This window comes from Manis javanica, chromosome 8, assembly GCF_040802235.1.
Source record: "Manis javanica isolate MJ-LG chromosome 8, MJ_LKY, whole genome shotgun sequence".
Taxonomy (NCBI): domain Eukaryota; kingdom Metazoa; phylum Chordata; class Mammalia; order Pholidota; family Manidae; genus Manis; species Manis javanica.
Genome location: NC_133163.1, coordinates 85,452,541 through 85,469,476, shown reverse-complemented (window position 1 = coordinate 85,469,476; position 16,936 = coordinate 85,452,541). Strand labels below are relative to the sequence as shown.

Genomic DNA, 16,936 nt, shown 5'->3' with positions numbered 1-16,936 from the left:
CAGAGTGCCAAGGTGAGTGCTGGTAGAGAAAAAAACCACATACGTGGCGTTCTATCATTGGTCCTCTGTGGTCCAGAGGACTAGCCGAGTGGGCTTTGAACGCCGGCTCGCCAGTTCCCAGTTGGGCCTTAAACCCACTGGTCAGAGCTGTCGGGTTATCCTAGCTGAGATTTGGATGAGATGTTAAATGCACCCTTCTCCACTCTTCTATTCTCTCCTCGCAATTGCGGTGCGGTGAGCGGTGCTGGGGGGTGGGAACGCTCTTCAGAAACCCCCTTCCCGGCCGAGCATCGCGGGCGGTGCGGAAGAGACAGCGGCCGAGGGCTGGGGGAGCCTGTTTCCAGTCGGACCGCGTCTCTCGGCGCTCTCGAGCGCCGCGCCTGCGCGCTGCGCCCGTCTCCGTACCGGCCCTGCGGACGTGCGCTCGCTGCCGTCGCGGCGCCGGGCCGTAAGGCGCGTTCCTGCCGGCCGGGTCCAGCTCCAGGTGCGTGAGGAGAACTTGAGGGACTTGGGTGTGAGGTGCAGCGACCCCCCCAAGAAGGGTCGGGCCGCCTGGATCCCCCCCCAAGGTGCCCGGGGACCCAGAAAGGGGGCGCGACGACCGCAGCTCCTTTCCCCGTTCTCACTTCCGCGCCTCCGGACTGCGTCTCACGGGGAGCGGGAATCTGAGAGCAAGGTGCGGAAAGGATGCTTTCCCTCTCCGCGGGTCGTATCCCGTATGGCGCTTTCCCCCTGGCTGTGGCCAGGCAGTGTCCACCTTTGCCCTTCCCTGGTGTGGGGTTTTGCAGTCTTTGGACTCTGCTCGATCCCTCGGTGCTTACTAGTTGTGGGCGATGAGGTCGAAGGCCAGATGTCAAGGTCTTCGGTCCAGTGCAGACTCCCTAGAACGAGAGGTGAAGGTTCATGGCCAAGAAGGTGGGCCGGGGGAGTTGGGGCGAAACAGAGGGGGAAAAGAAGTGATAAATGTTAATCAGATTATTCCCCGACTGAAAGTTAGTCTGAGTTTCTCTCAGGTCTTCGTTTCTTGTTCATTTACACTTGTGATAGCCTTACTTCATTTTAATGGTGTTGGTTAAGGCTGGAAACCAACAGGCTTTCAACTTTGAAGCATTAACGGAATATTTTTGAGATCAGTTTTTGTAGTGGTTTAGCGGGGTGTATCTGGGTGTTGTCAACAATTTTCAGGTTGAATATTGATATTTACTATTTTGCTTTTTTATTTACAGTTTAACATAGGAAAAACTACATGTTGGGTGGTGGTTGTTTTTTAATATTGCTGACAAAAAAAATCAATTGAAAACAGAGAACCACTTGAATTAGGGTTTGGAGCTCTCAAATTAATGTACACCCTGTATGAATACATGTAGGTCTGTACTTGGAGCGTTGGGGATCCCTGAGCTGTAACTTATAAATAGCAGATGAAGTCACTGCTTGCCACCAACAATTCTACCAAGATAGGCCTCCCAGTTAATGCTTTCCCACATCGTGTGGAGGCAAGTAGTAGTATCCAATCTTGGTGCAAAGTGGTAGGTCGTTAGCCATCAGACTTTTTGCACAGGAACTGTAGGTAGTCAATTCTTGTTACAGTCGGAGAATCTGGTTGTTGTTTGTGGTTCTAGTCTGGAATTTTTTTCAAGAGTGTTCCATAGAAACTATTAAAGGGAAGGAGAAACATGCAGTAGGAATTGAGGTGTCAAGCTGCAGGCCAGAATCTTAATGTGGTCTTTCAGGCCCCACCACAGGCAATGGCTTTGCCTGGCTGGCTTCATGGATTGGAGCTGCCTTCCCCACAGCAGACTTGTGCATGGCCAGTGCATTACAGTTTTCTGGAGAAAGTTGGAGTCAAGGACTCAACCCTTTCCTCCTGCTAGTTAAGTTCATACTGTACTGCATTCCTGGCTCAGGTGCCTCCATTCTGAGAACTCTAGCTGAGGTACTTAGGTCTCTCCACCTCCATCAAGATCTCCTTATGGGGAAAGTAGGGGTAGGGCCTTGACTGAGATAGTTTCTCCATTTTGATTCAGGACCTTTGCACTCCTAGCCCTTCCTTCCTCCTCTGCTAGCCCACAGGTCTATAAAGCCGCAGAAGCCTTTTGTTCTGGGCTCCTTTGCAGGGAAATAGTTGTGTACACTTACCCACCTGACCCTCACTTAGTGTGCCATTTACTGGACCACTGGGGAGCCAGTACATCTTTTGCCTCTTGCTTGCACTGTCACAGAAAATGTATAAGGGCTTTGACTTTACTTTCAGTTCGGCTCATTGTCTTAACTGACTACCTCAACACCTGCTTGCTTGACAGGAATGGCCAGTAAGTGGCCAAATTCTTAGCATTTTGCTGGATTCGTGACTTAATGTTCATAACTGTTGCTGTGTTAGCATGTTTATGGGTTTGAAGGTTGTTCACCTGTAATTTCTCTTAACTCAGTGTTGTGAAAATACATATTAGTAGCACCAAGAGCTAATTGTTGTTAACATGGATATCTGGAATATGTCATACTTTATGTTAATGTAGTGGCTTGTGGTTAGATTAGTATAATTTTTCTTTTGCATAGATTTGTGTGGCATAGTCTGTTCAGTCTTAAATGAATTTTTTGTGCTGAATAATTTTGTGTTTATATGGTTTAATTGAAGGAAGAAAAACAGATACCTTTGCTTTCATTAGTAATCTTTTCTCATCCTGTGGTTCCCGATCTTAGCAAACATCTAATAGATTATTTGGTCACTTTGGATAAAGTGATTGACTTGTGAATTCCTCTGTATAATGTTGTGTGAAGAGGTGTGCTAGGAACAACTTTCACAAACTTTTACCTCTTGCTACAGAAGTTACACAAAACAGTGGTTACCCTTATTATATGTTATGCAGTCTGGTATCTTCTACTCTATTTTATTAAACATGCTGATTGTGACCCCCTAAGTTGATTTCATAATTCATTAATGGGTAGTGACATACAATTTGAAAAACACTGTAATAAAGTAAATAGGAGGAGATTTTTGCTAAATAAGTGAATTTTTTTTTTCTCGTTTCTAATTTAGATCAGTGAAGAGAAGCACAGTGCACATGTTTGTGATTTTGTGTTTAAGGTATCTCCTGGGAGAAGTCAGTAAATAGCCAATAGCATATATGTTGGATGTACACCAAATCAGCTAACAGAAGATAACTGAGTTTCTGGTAGATTTTCAACTAGAAGATTAGCATAAGAATGAGAGCTAGAACAGCATTTTTGTTGTTCTTTTGTTTTTTTATCTCTGACTTCTTATATAAGGAAAAGGCAAAAGTAGAAGGATGAAAAGAAAATTGGCTTCTTTGAAAAAAGAGAAGATAGGATGTCAGATGGTTGTGGAAGTACCTGGTAAACATTTGTCCTAGAGGTACATTAAGGAAAGCATTTATCTTTGTTTTAACTCTGAGACCAAAGTGACTTTATTATTATATTGTCTAAAAAGTGAACCACACTCAACTTTCAATTAGTCATGGATAAGTATATAAGTAGCCAATCTGTTGACCTCATTGCCTCTGTACTTGTTTTTCAGGAATTCCACAACAAAGTGAAAAGGAGAAATAAAAAAAATAAATTTAGTTAGTCTGTTTCTCTCTTAGCTAGAAACCCTGAAAATGATATTAAGTAGATAAGGATATAGTTTTATAATTTGATTAGTGTTGAGTTAAATAATACCTTATATTTATATATCACTTCACAGTTGTCTAACACTTTCAGAGACATTATTTTTATTGATTCACACACCTTGATGTGGTTGGTAGACAAGCCAGGAGGCATTTTCCCGTTTGCAATGAGGAATCTTTATTTCCTTCTTCCCACCACCAAGATCATATGGTGGCAAATCCAGGACTAGAACCTAGGTTTTCTGGGACATTTCTCTCAGGTGTCCATGTTGTCTTTGTTGACACAAAGAAGAAATGATTGAAAGTAAACAGTATTAATGATGTGGCTAAGAAATCCAATTTTGATAACAAACTGTTTTCTCAGATCATATCCATTCATATGCTATAATTGAGTGTAAATACATCTCTTTTTTGTTAAGGTATCATTGATATGCATTCTTATGAAGATTTCACAAGAAAAACAAAGTGGTTACTACATTCACCCATATTATCAAGTCCCCCCACCATACCCCATTGCAGTCACTGTCTGTCAATGTAGTAAGATGCCACAGAGTCACTACTTGTCTTCTCTGAGCTACACTGTCTTCCCTGTGACCTCCCCCACAAACACATCTTATTTTTAGTATATTTTAATCCTTACAGTCTTTACCTTTCTAGCCCAGTTTTTTTAAGTAACAGCAACTAAATATTAACAAATCTATTAATGATGAGCTAGAAACATTGAAATGAAAAGGTCTATTCAATGTTAAGAAATTCAACTCAGTCCCCTTTTAATGTATCATCTCAATTAATTAGAAATACAGCTTAAATTGTATAGATTTTTAGAGATTTTTTTAAAAGACATTATTTCTCTGGATATATACAATTAGTTTTATGATTCTAAAGTAGTCATCTAAAATGGTTGGCTATTAACTCACTTTTAAACAGAAGACAAGTCCAGGTTCTCCTTTAGCTGAGCAACAACTCTATTTCTTTTCATATGAATAAATAACTTTTAAACTAATCCATTTTTACTTCTAATTTTTAGACATCTGTGGAGTTTAAGAACACTATGGAGCTCATCAGAGTATATCACTGAAGAATATGATGGCTGAAAGCAATTTAAAAATGCTAAAGATTCAACAGTGTGTAGTAGTCAATAAGCTACCTAGAAACAGGCCATATATTTGCAATATTTGCTTCAAGCACTTTGAAACACCATCAAAATTAGCCAGGCATTATCTTATTCATACTGGTCAAAAGCCATTTGAATGTGATGTGTGTCATAAAACCTTTAGGCAACTAGTTCATCTGGAGAGACATCAACTAACTCATAATCTGCCTTTTAAATGTAGTATTTGTCAACGCCACTTTAAAAACCTGAAGACATTTATGAAACACCAACAACTTCACAATGAAACCTACCAGAATGATGTCAAACAGGTCAGAAGATTGTTGGAAGCCAAGCAAGAAAAACCTGTGTATGGAATATATCATACTTTCACTGCAGAAGAGAGGTGGGCATTATATCCATGCTCTAAGTCTGATCCTGCAAAGAAAAAAAATATTCACACATGTACAATCTGTGGCAAGATGTTTCCGTCACAATCAAAACTTGATAGGCATACACTTATTCATACTGGTCAGAGGCCTTTTAAATGTGTCCTGTGCAGTAAATCTTTCCGACAGTCAACTCATTTAAAAATCCACCAGCTCACACATTCAGAAGAAAGACCTTTTCAATGTTGCTTTTGTCAAAAAGGATTTAAGATTCAAAGCAAACTTCTGAAGCATAAACAAATCCATACCAAAAATAAGACTTTTCAGACTCTTTCATTAAAGGTGAAGAGTCCAGAATCATGCGCCCAGCCTAATAAATTAAATGCAAAGCAGGATGGCTTTGAAAATGGTGATATAGGCGATTCCGAAGAGAATAATCAACTTGATGTCCACTCTATTTATATTGTCCCCTTTCAGTGTTCAGAGTGTGAAGAGTGTTTTGAATCAGAGCAGATTCTCAATGGACACAAGTGTTTTCCTGCCAGAGGTGGCAAAATTCCAAGCAGGCTCAAAAGAAGCTACAACTATAAAACCATTGTTAAGAAAATCTTGGCTAAACTTAAACGGGCTGGGGGCAAGAAATCAGATAATTTTCGACCTGAGAAAAAAGCATTTAAAAATAGTTTATTGAAAAATTGTGATCCTATGTCTGTTGAGCAGAGTCCTGAGCAAACACAGAGAACATTTATGGGTTCTCTTGGCAAACATGGGACATATAAGACAGTTGGCAATAAAAAGAAGAAAACATTGACTTTGCCATTTTCTTGGCCAAAGCATTTCCAGAGCCAAAATATTGGGAAAAACTTGAAAGGTATCCTTACAACCGAAAGTGTGTTAACTATGGATAATTCAGTGAATGATAAAGACGTATCCATCTATGGTTCATCAGGTGAGGAATTCTTTAATAACTGTGAAGTGCTTCAGTGTGGTTTTTCAGTTCCAACTGAAAACTTACATACTGGACATAAGATGTGTCCTTGTGACAAATGTGAGAAAGTGTTTCCTTCTATATCCAAACTACAAAGACATTATTTAATTCATACTGGACAGAGGCCTTTTGGCTGTAATGTTTGTGGGAAATCTTTTAGACAGTCAGCTCACTTAAAAAGACATAAGTTAACTCATAGTGATAAGATTCCTTATAGATCTCTTTGCCAAGTAGAATTTGAAAATTTAAACAAACTTTTCATTCATCCAGGTGATAATGGTAACTACAATGCTTCCCAACAATGCCAGACTCTTGGTTTTCAAAAATATGAGGGCCCAGAGTCAGATCCAATATCAGAAATAAAAGTTAAGTCGGAGTCAGAGGATTTCATTCTTGCTACTCCCTATAGCAACAGGCAGCCCCGTCTCTCCGGAACACTTCTGGGGCCGGAGCAGAGCCATCACAGTCGTCGTCGTCACTCAGGGCAAACCGAGAGGAATGACGGCCTTCTTTACCAATGCAGTGTTTGTTCTAAAAGTTTTAGGTCTCCATCTAAACTGGAAAGACACTATCTAATTCATGCAGGGCAAAAGCCATTTGAATGCTCAGTTTGTGGCAAAACATTCAGACAGGCTCCTCACTGGAAGAGACATCAACTCACTCACTTTAAGGAGTGACCGTAAGAGAAAGTGGTTGTCTTAAATTTGGTTTTATAACCGACAGAACCACTAACACACTTGAGGGGTCTTTGGTGATCTTTTTCTGAAATCCTATATCCTTTAAACTGTAGTTTTATCAAAAGACAGCATTAGGTTGAGTAACTTCATAGGCAGTCATTTGCCATGCATAGTACGAGGTAAAATACATAGGAAATGAACACAGTATTTTGGGAACTGCCAAGTTAATTTTTAGAGGGAAGAACATGATTTGATGCCATAAAGTAAGCATTTGTTTTAATATATACTTTGGTTTTGTTGAAAATGTAAGTCATGATGCGGTACAAATAATTCAACCTCATTTTTTGAATGGATTGTTCCTTAAGACATGCCATGTCCTATATTCAAAAGACTGAGAGGCAAAAATTGGTTTGGGGCTGCAGCAAATCGTCCCAGTATATTTCATTTATTTTACATTTCACATGAAAGTTTAATTTTGTCCACCTGTGGCACATACTCTTTTGTAAAGATTTTTACTGGTAAAGTTAAAAACTGTAAAGGCAATAAAAGTAAAAATGGATGAGAAAAACAGCATTGCTTTCATTGTTTTTTTCCAAGCTGTCTATTCTTTGGATCTGTGGTAGCCTCACCTCCTTTCCCACAGGTGATTAGAATTAGTGTTTTGCTCAGCCTAGTGCCTTCCAAGAGAAAGTGAAAGTAGGAGAGAGGCTAGGATGCACCTCTATACATTTACCATGTTTCTTTATCAGGAATATCATCCAAGTGCCATAATCTTTTCAATCATTTGTATGCAGTGTTATGTTTATCTTTTCAGAAGAGTACATGTAGTTTGTCTACCTGCTTATTCATGATTTACAGCAGTAGTTGTAAACTTAAGATCTGCATCACCACAAGACTTAGTTAAGTAAAACTTTAATGCCTCTTAAATTGAGTGATCCAATAACTAAATTCTACTGTTAAGTTTGATCAAATAACAATAACTAGTCTAGTTCTAGTTTTTATTGAGTTTTTCATTTTTGCAAGCTTGTAATGCTGAAGAATGTTATTTTGATCCTCTAAATTGTTATTTTAATTAGTAAGGTAATTATTCCTGTGTAGGAATAAGATGCTTATAGAATTGGAGGTATCATTCTTCTGAATACTACTGTCATGATTTGAGAAATAGTTACAAGTGACAGATTGTCTTCATACTTGCTATTTGTAATAAAAAACTTTAAGAATGACATTTCTTCGCAATAAAAGAAAATAACCATTATCTTTATAAGGTAAAAAGAACAGGTGGGTTTTATCCTAGCACACTTAAATATAGTGAGAAGCTCTCCATTGAGCATGGATAAATGAACAATTGTAAGTTTTGCATTCTACTCTTAAGAACTTTCTTTGTGTAGAGGGAGGAAGGAAGGGAGATTGGTCTGCTTCTTTTACAAGTGAATTTTGAGAAATTTGGGTTCAATTTATAGAGGTGAAACATGGCAGTGCAGATAAAATGCCGAGTGATGTTCAAATGTGCAGTAGAATCATATGTTTTAAAGAATAAATTCTCTTAGGTTTCCTTGAGATATGTTCCTCCAGTGCAAGCAAGATGATGGTTTACGGAATTTGCTTTACACAAAACTTTTCAAGAACACATCTATTACATAAAAACAAGGAATAGGTCATTCATGTTTTCAGAGAATAAAGGTTCAAGAGTTTTTTTCCTTAATGTGTCTGAAATGACGTGTTTTAGGATTTTCCTAAGTTATTTGTAATTTTATTTGAAGTAAATGCCTCATATACTCCTTTCCCAGCCCAAACAGGGAGAGTCCTAACAGTGTTGTGCTTGTATGATTATTAGACTTCATTTGCTTAAGTGATACAACTATAATTTTTTTTGGCCCATGCCTTTTTAAGCTGTTTCATATTGAAAGTTGCAATATTGTAAAAATTTTGTCAGAGATGTATACTGTAGTGCTATTTGAAGTACCTGTAACAAATTACTACTTTACTATCACTGCAAGCTTCTTGTGGAAACTTCATAGGAATGAAAGTAAACTGTATACATTCATGGTAAGAAAATTAAACATTAGATGTTAAATGGTAATTTGCTGCATTCTAGAACTGTTCGTGTTGTTGAATCAGTTACTTTGGTTTTCTGAGAAAATAAAATTTATAAATATCTTTAAAGAGAAATAGAAGAATGTTTTTGGGTGATGCTGGGCTGTAACATGATTGTTTACTGAAGTAGTTTGATTGGCTGAGTTAGAGGAATTAGTGTTTCTTGTTTTGTACTGTGATAGAGCCTACAATTTTAGGATAAAATATGTGTGTGTTGAAGGAAAGTAGAGGTGATGGTAAGGATTCTTGAAAAACATATTTCAGAATATTTTTAAAATAAAGTTTCAAATTAGAGTTTGGACTTTTTCTTTTGAAGGTACAATCACATAATACTTGGATGACATACAGATTGCCAAACACTTTTCTGGGCCCACTTCAATCCACCTTCTACACTGAACTTCTAAGGTGGATATTTAATCATTTGCTTCCTTGTTTATATTACATTTTTTGATAACTACTTAGCACCTACAAAAAGGAGACTCCATTGCTTATCTACCTGTTTATCCATTGCTCACCTCTTTGGACTTCCTCTCCAGAATTGTACTAAAGAAATACAGGATAAATTCCTCCAATGCATATTCTTGTAATTTTCCTGGGCTCCATCTTTGTCTACCTAATGTTAATTTAAATTCAACACAGCTTCACACTCTGTTCAAAGAACAAATTTAGTTGAACCAGGTTTTGTTTTCTTCCATGATGATGGGAGAAAACTAAAGCAGAAAACGTTTCAATTTAAACATTATGTAAGTAACCAATTAGAATTCCAGGCATAGTCTCTGAAGTCTGTGTATTTTAAAAGAATCCTTTGTTTGTAATAACAGTTGCAAGGACTGTTTTACCAAGCGAAATATCTGCTTTTTAGAAGTAGAAAGGGAACATTAAATTCCCGTCTTGTTGAGATTGTCCCTATTGCCAGTTTAGAAAGGCTTAAAATTTCAGGGCCAACTGCTGGAATTCTGTTAGCACAAGAGAAAAAGAAGTGAAAAGAGAAGTGGTACAAAGGTATTACTAAATGGAATATGAAACAAAATATATTGCTTCTACATCAGCAAACATATTCATTTCTTTGAAGTTTGAGCTTAAATACTACCTCTGGAAGCCTTTCTGATTTACCCAAGCACTACATCTCCTTTACTCCCTTCGCTTTTCCTTTTCGCAACTCCGTTGTCGCTGTTGATCAGTGGTTTTCAAACTTTATTGTGCACTGGAATCATCTAAAGGGCTTGTTAAAAGCATAGATTGCTGAGCTGCATCCTCAGAGTTTCTGATTCAGTGTCTGGTCTTGGCACCAAGAATTTGCATTTATACAGGCTGTTAGTGCTGTATTGAGACTACGTTTTGAGAACCACTGGGCTAAAATTACATGCTTCCAGAAAGTAAGGGAATATGAGTTTTTTAAAGTGTTTTTTACATATTGTGTAAAACAGTAGTTGTAGGTTTGTAAATCCTTAACATCCTCAAAAGGAAGGAAGAAATGATGAGCTATTATTACAAGCACTAACATTCTCTTTATAACTTCACTTAGAGCCTTTCATTCTCTCTTGGAATGAATTTGCCTTCTAATGTGTTGAGATCAAAGCCAATCCAACATATACTCTTTAAGCTTTCTCTTCACCCAAAAATATCTCTTCCTCTTTACTCCTTTCTTTTCCTAGCATATATCTCAGCACAATAATGCTCCTCTACCTTTCTGAAGGTAGCTTTTCCTTGCTGTTTCTCCCCTTCTTGGAACTTAAGTCAATAACTCCCTTTTTCTGGTGTCTTTAGGTAGGTTTGCCCTCTCCATTGGTTCCTTCCCCTATCTTAAAAAAAAATTAATTTGTTCTCTATTTGGTTATGATGATTTTGGCTGTGACAAAATACATGGCTTAAAAAGCTTTAGCAACAGGGACCTTCTTAATGACTTACCTGACTTGAAGTCCAGTGACTAGATAAGCTCTAGGGTTATTAAATCATGTATGTGGATTGACTCTGGTCCCTTCCATCTGCTCGGCCTTTCACAGTGACAAGGCTATTTCCCTCGTGATTTTAGGATGCTTTGTTTGCAGTTGGGACCCATGGTTCCCTGCTGGGATGGAGCAGGGAATGAGAGATCTAGAAACTCCCACAAGAGCAAAGAGCAACTTCTCCAAAAGCCTACAGCAAACTTTACTTCTCCCATCTGCCAGAATTGCTACACTGGAACATTCTTGGACCAACCACTGACATGGGAGGGAGGATTTTCTGGGGCTGGTGATGCCAGGGTTCTTGTTCATGGAGTTGAAAAATGAACTTCGTGGACACTCAGAGTAGGAGAGCAAATGAGAGGCTTTTATTTAGAGATAAAGAGGAAAGAGCTCCTGGCTTGTGCCAGGAGGGGACGAGAGAGTCTGTGGCTGTGCACTGTGTAGGGGTTTTATAATGTGATAAAGGTCTGGGGGTGTGTACCTGTTAAGTGGTCTTAAAATGTTCATCCTTGAGGAGACATTAGGTCTTTTTTTTATCAGTTTTCCAGTTTGCCATTATTAATTGCCCAAATTGCGTATCACCTGATCAGGTCTAAAGGAGAAAAAACAGTACATCAGCCTAGGCTTTTTAGTATGTATGCTAAAGTGAATCTACACATGATTGCAAATGATTAGCATAATAGAAACATGGGCTGTGCTGAGATACTTTCCTTTATTTGGGGAATATTAAATGATCTCACCAAAGAATGACTCTAGAGCTTAATGCTTAACCTGGAGTTTTGGTAGGGGGTTTCCTTGCCTGTTGTTACGCTGCTCTGACTAATTATATTGCCTTGCCTTTTCCGGAGGCCCTCACCCTACTCTGACTACACCCATGGTCCCTGTCTCACTGGAGCTCGTTTCCTTCCTTCAGGCACAAGGTTACATGAAGATGATATGGATACTACTAGTTAAATTTGAAGCTGTGTTTGGAAATAAAAGGAGAAAAGGATAGTCAATCAATGATTTATAATGCACTTATCTTAAAAAGAGGAGTTGGAACAAAAAAACTTTTATTTTACCTATTATTCTGGTTACTGTCATATTTTACTCCTTGCCTTTTATACTCAAGTTGTCGAAAATTAATTTTACACCTACTTCCTCCATTGCCTCTTAAGACACTAACTTCTTATCCTTTTTTTAACCTAGTGTTTCCCTCACCACCTCTTGGGAGCTGTTATATCCTGATCATTGTAGTGGTTGTGGGGACCAAGGGCAGGCTCCCCAAGGTGGGCCATTGTGACATGCTGATTATTTTGAACTTAAAATCATCAAGGCCCAAAAACTCAGAAAGAAACTTTGACCTCCCACCCCACAACTGCACAGAAAGCATTTAGATAGGAAAGTACTCTGGGAGGAGAGCTACTACCACGGGGAGCTGTATTATAATGTAAATTAGGTGTGGTAAACAGGGAGGCATGCAGCTAAGTCTGTTAAAATTCCTCTTTGTGCCCCAGCATTGTTACTGTGTGGCCCAGTGAATATTTGATTATCATTTACTCTTTTCATATTCCTGTGAGTTACTTCCCTTTCCCTTTGAAGTCTCAGACCCCTACCCCATTTTCCTTGGTACAGGATGATATATATATACCTCATTCTCCCTGTCTTTGGAATCCATGTCTAAGGCTTCCCTCTGTGTATGTAATTAAACTTTTGCTTTTTCCTCCTATTTTGTGTCTCATGTCAGTTTGTTTCTTAGACCAGCCAGATGAACCTTGAGGGCAGAGGAAATTCCTTCCCAACACAGTCATTGTTAGTTACATATGCACTGTGCTATCAGCCAGTCAGTCTGGGTAGGACTGACCTTAATTGCAGCTCCAGCAATGGGTCATGATCAGTTTAAGTCTATCAGATTATTCCTATCACCCTTTCCATCATGACAGTTCAGGGATGGGTAAGCAAAGCGTAGGCCAGTCAATGCACAGCATCACCTTGGCCAGAGTAGTTGGCTTGGGAGTGAGCCCTGACCTCAGTTGATCTGAGTAGAGTGAAACCTTGTACTTACTGAAAGAAGAAATGAGTGAGGTTTTCCATTTTGATACCATAAGGGATTTTAGTCTGGTGATGAAGTCAAAACAGAGCAGAGTTGGGAGAGAGGAGTAGGGGGAAGCAGAGCCAAAAGAATCAGCACTGGAGCAGGAAGCCGGATCAAACTGAAGCCTAACCTATCTCTAGACTTTCATATATACAGTTATATTTCCTTTATTTTAAAACCAATTTGAATTAAAAATTTTTTTCTTGAAACAAAAATCCCAACTAATAATGGTCACCAAAGGTCTAGCTGCCAAACCCATGGACTTCTTGAAGTCCTTGTCCCTTTAGATTTCTTTGAAACACTATTGCAAATCTTGGCTTTTGAACTCTTTTTTCATGATTACCTGGTTCTTTTGCTTTCTCCCTTCCTTATTTAAATAACCCATTAAAGAAAGCTTGTAAAATAAAGAAAATACCATAAATTAAACATATAACTTTAGAATGTACAAGCCCACCAACCAAAAATGGCTAAGAGAAATTATATGAAATTAAAAGAGAAAAATTTATTGAGAGGGCAAGAAAAAGATATACTTGCATTTTGTCATAAATCCACAATATATTATAAATTAGAACCTTTCACATAGATCATTAGAAAGCTACATATGATTGGGAGCTTATTGGCTTACATCCTCTTGGCCACAAAATCATAAGAGGAATTTTTAATTTTTTGGGGGTGGTATCATTAATGTACAATTACTTGAACAACATTTTGGTTACTAGACTCCCCTATTATCAAGTCCCCACCACATACCCCATTACAGTCACTGTTCATCAGCATAGTAAGATGCTATAGAATCATTATTTGTCTTCTCTGTATACTGCCTTTTCCGTGTCCCCCCTCCCCAATACATTATGTATGTTAATTGTAATGCTCCCTTTTCCCCCTTATCCCTTGCTTCCCACCCACCTTCCCCAGGCCCTTTCCCTTTGGTAACTGTTAGTCCATTCTTGGGTTCTGTGAGTCTGCTGCTGTTTTGTTCCTCCAGTTTTTTCTTTGTTCTTACACTCCACAGATGAGTGAAATCATTTGATACTTGTCTTTCTCTGCCTGGCTTATTTCACTGAGCATAATACCCTCTAGCTCCATCCATGTTGTTGCAAATGGTAGGATTTGTTTTCTTCTTATGACTGAATAATATTGCATTGTATATATGTACAAGGGGAATTATTAATTTTAATAAATATGTAAATTGGCAAGTAAACTACTCGTCACCACCTGGATCTCCTCCTGCAACCTCAGACTGTCCCTCAATATACTGAAATTATCTTTCTTTCTAAAACCTACTCTACCCTCTGTATTCTCTATTATGCTTTACAATCTCACTATCTTTTCAATTACGTAGGATGGATTTCTCTTTATTCTATCTATTCAGTGTCCTGTATGTTTATTCCTTCCTGTTCTATTTTACTGCCAGAACCCAAATTTAGGCCTTTTAACTTTTGCCTTAAATTTGCAATAGCTTCCTAACCGCTACTCCCATCAACATGTTAGGTACTCACACTCATGTAACATACCCCTGAAAAGGCATGTTCTAAAAGTAGATGCCCCCCCAGGAGACAACAGGTGTTATCAGCTTTTTGCCTCTATTCATCTAGGGAAAGCTTACTAGAGATACATGTTTATGTATGGATATTGGAAGGTAAAAGTGTGCATTTAAACCAAACAATAAGAAAACAAGAAATCCAATTTAAAAATGGGCAAAATACCTGAACAGAGGAATCTCCAGAGAAGATACATGGATGGTAGAAAGCACAAACACTCAACATCATTTGTCGTTAGGGAAATGCCACAATGAGATATACCATATAACTATTAAAATGGCTAAAATTAAAAAGACTGACTATACTAAATGTTGGTGAGGAAGAGAAGGAATATGGACCCTCATATGCTATAGGTGAGAGAAGGACCATGGGCTTAGAGTAGGGTGAAGCCTTCTGGAAAAAGCAAGGCAGGATAATTACAGTCAGAGCAATGTAATTATATGCAAAGAAACCCCTTACCAAAACTCCATGCTAAACATTAAGCTCTAGAGTCATTCTTCAGTGAGATCAGTTAAAGGAAAGTGTCTCAGCATAGCCCATGTTTTTATTATGCTAATCATTTGTAATCATGTGTAAGATTCACTTTACCATGCTAAAAGGCCCAGGCCTATATGCAGTTTTTCCTCCTTCAGACCTAATCAGGTGATTTCAACTTGGGCAATTAATAATGGCAAGCAAGCCCAGCCATAAACAACTGGTAAAAGCAAAAGGATTCCCTCTTAGATAGACTTTTTAAAATTATCATTAATATACACTCTTATGAAGGTTTCACTTAAAAAACATTGTGATTACTACATTCGCCCATAATATCAAGTCCCCCCCATACCCCACTGAAGTCACTGTCTATCAGTGTAGTAAGATGCCACAGAGTCACTACTTGTCCTCTCAGTGCTACACTGTCTTCCCCGTGACCACCCCCCCACACCATATGTGCCAATCATAATACCCCTCAATCCCCTTCTCCCTCCTTCCCCACCCACCCTCTCCCACCGCTCCCCTTTGGTAACCACTAGTCCCTTCTTGGGGTTTGTGAGTCTGCTCCTGTTTTGTTCCTTCAGTTTTGCTTCCTTGTTATACCCCCACAAATGAGTGAGATCATTTGGTACTTGTCTTTCTCTGTCTGACTAATTTCAATAAGCATAATATACCCTCTAGCTCCATCCATGTTGTTACAAATGGTAGGATTTGTTTTCTTCTTATGGCTGGATAGTATTCCATTGTGTATATGTACCACTTCTTCTTTATCCATTCACTTAGATTGCCTTTTAAACTCTTTAGCAAACAGACAATAACTTAGCCCACCTTGAGGGCAGGGCAGGCGGTCTTGATGGATGATTGATATGCTCCCAGACCAAGAAGCTGCTATTCTGGAAAATAAATCTTCAGTAAATTTCTTAGTTAATTTTGCAGAATTGCCTAGAGGACTGATGAGAAAAGGGACTTAACGTCTCATTAAGGACATTCTAAACCCACTTAACAAGTCCACATCCGTTAAACCCTTTATCACTTTCCCAAAAATCCAACTCACAACTACGGCTCTCTTGTCCCCTGCTGGCGAGCCAGGAGCTCTGTCCTGTCACTTTATCTCTAAATAAAAGCCTCTCTCTGGCTCTCCTACCTTGAGTGTTTGCTAAATTCATTCTTCGACTCTGAGAACAAGAACCCCGGCATCACAGGTGTGAATGTAAAATGTTACAACTATTTCAGAAAACTGGCAGTTTCTTAAAAAGTTAAATACACCTACCATATGGTCCTGCCATTCCACTCCTAGGTTTTTACTTAACGGGAAACAAATGTCTACATTAAATATATATGACTATTCATAGCCGCCTTTTTTGTAGTAGTCAAAAACTGGAAACAATCCACATGTTTATTCACAGATGTGTAGATTAACAAACTATGGTATATTAAAATAGAGTGCTACTCATGAATAAAAGGAATGAACTGGTAATACATGCATCAACATGGATGAATCTCAAAATTATTATGTTGATTGAAAGAAGTACATACTGTACTAATTTCATTTATATAAAATTCTATAGAAAGTAAACTAATCTATACTTATATAGTGACAGAAAGCAGATCAGTGATCACCTGAGAATGGGTGGGTAGGATTGGTTATAGGGATGGATCCCAAAAAGACACAGGGAAGCTCTTAGGGATGTTGGATATGCTTATCATTATTTTGGTGATGGGTTCACAGAAGTACGTGAAAACGGATCAAATTTTACACTCTAAATATGTGCAGTTCATTGTATGGTCACCTTACACCTCCGTGAATCCGTTAAAAACATTAAAACCGAGCCCGGCATTCCCAGCATTTTTTCATTATTCCCCACCAACCCTACCCCGAGAATCGCTCACCCAACACCAGCTACCCGCCGCTCACTGCGATTCTACTGGATGTTTTCTCTCAGCTGCCCGCCAGGGGGCGTGTGCCAGCGAGGTCGAAGCTCTTGCCTCTCTAGCTCAGACCCAACGCCTCCATGGACTTCCGGCCCTGTTTTGTTCCGC

General features: G+C 38.8%; 1 protein-coding gene and 1 long non-coding RNA gene across 5 annotated transcripts; one reads left to right on the top strand and one right to left on the bottom strand.

The window, feature by feature from the left end:
• Positions 1-270: 270 nt before the first annotated feature.
• On the top strand, positions 271-9,155 carry ZNF770 (zinc finger protein 770). 2 transcript variants are annotated; one of them, XM_017657811.3, is made up of 2 exons: positions 271-484; positions 4,651-9,155. In XM_017657811.3, exon 2 carries the CDS (start codon positions 4,707-4,709, stop codon positions 6,765-6,767), a length of 2,061 nt encoding a protein of 686 aa, XP_017513300.3. In that variant the 5' UTR covers positions 271-484; positions 4,651-4,706; the 3' UTR covers positions 6,768-9,155. The 2 variants fall into 2 exon arrangements, with proteins under 2 accessions (XP_017513300.3, XP_017513301.3); XM_017657812.3 differs by lacking the exon at positions 271-484 and adding an exon at positions 504-676.
• On the bottom strand, positions 685-16,918 carry LOC140843121 (uncharacterized). Of its 3 annotated transcripts, XR_012120631.1 has the most exons (5): positions 16,787-16,918; positions 10,770-10,929; positions 5,028-5,151; positions 3,745-3,896; positions 685-881 (listed from the first exon to the last, which is right to left on the bottom strand). It is a non-coding gene; the product is annotated as an uncharacterized lncRNA (long non-coding RNA). The 3 variants fall into 3 exon arrangements; XR_012120632.1 differs by lacking the exon at positions 10,770-10,929 and having other exon boundaries at positions 16,787-16,892; XR_012120630.1 differs by lacking the exon at positions 16,787-16,918 and having other exon boundaries at positions 10,770-12,509.
• Between the last annotated feature and the right edge of the window lie 18 nt (positions 16,919-16,936).

What these genes read in the sequence shown, in the direction of transcription:
- ZNF770 (XM_017657811.3), top strand. Translation starts at nt 4,707, where the DNA reads ATGATGGCTGAAAGCAATTTAAAAATGCTAAAGATTCAACAGTGTGTA.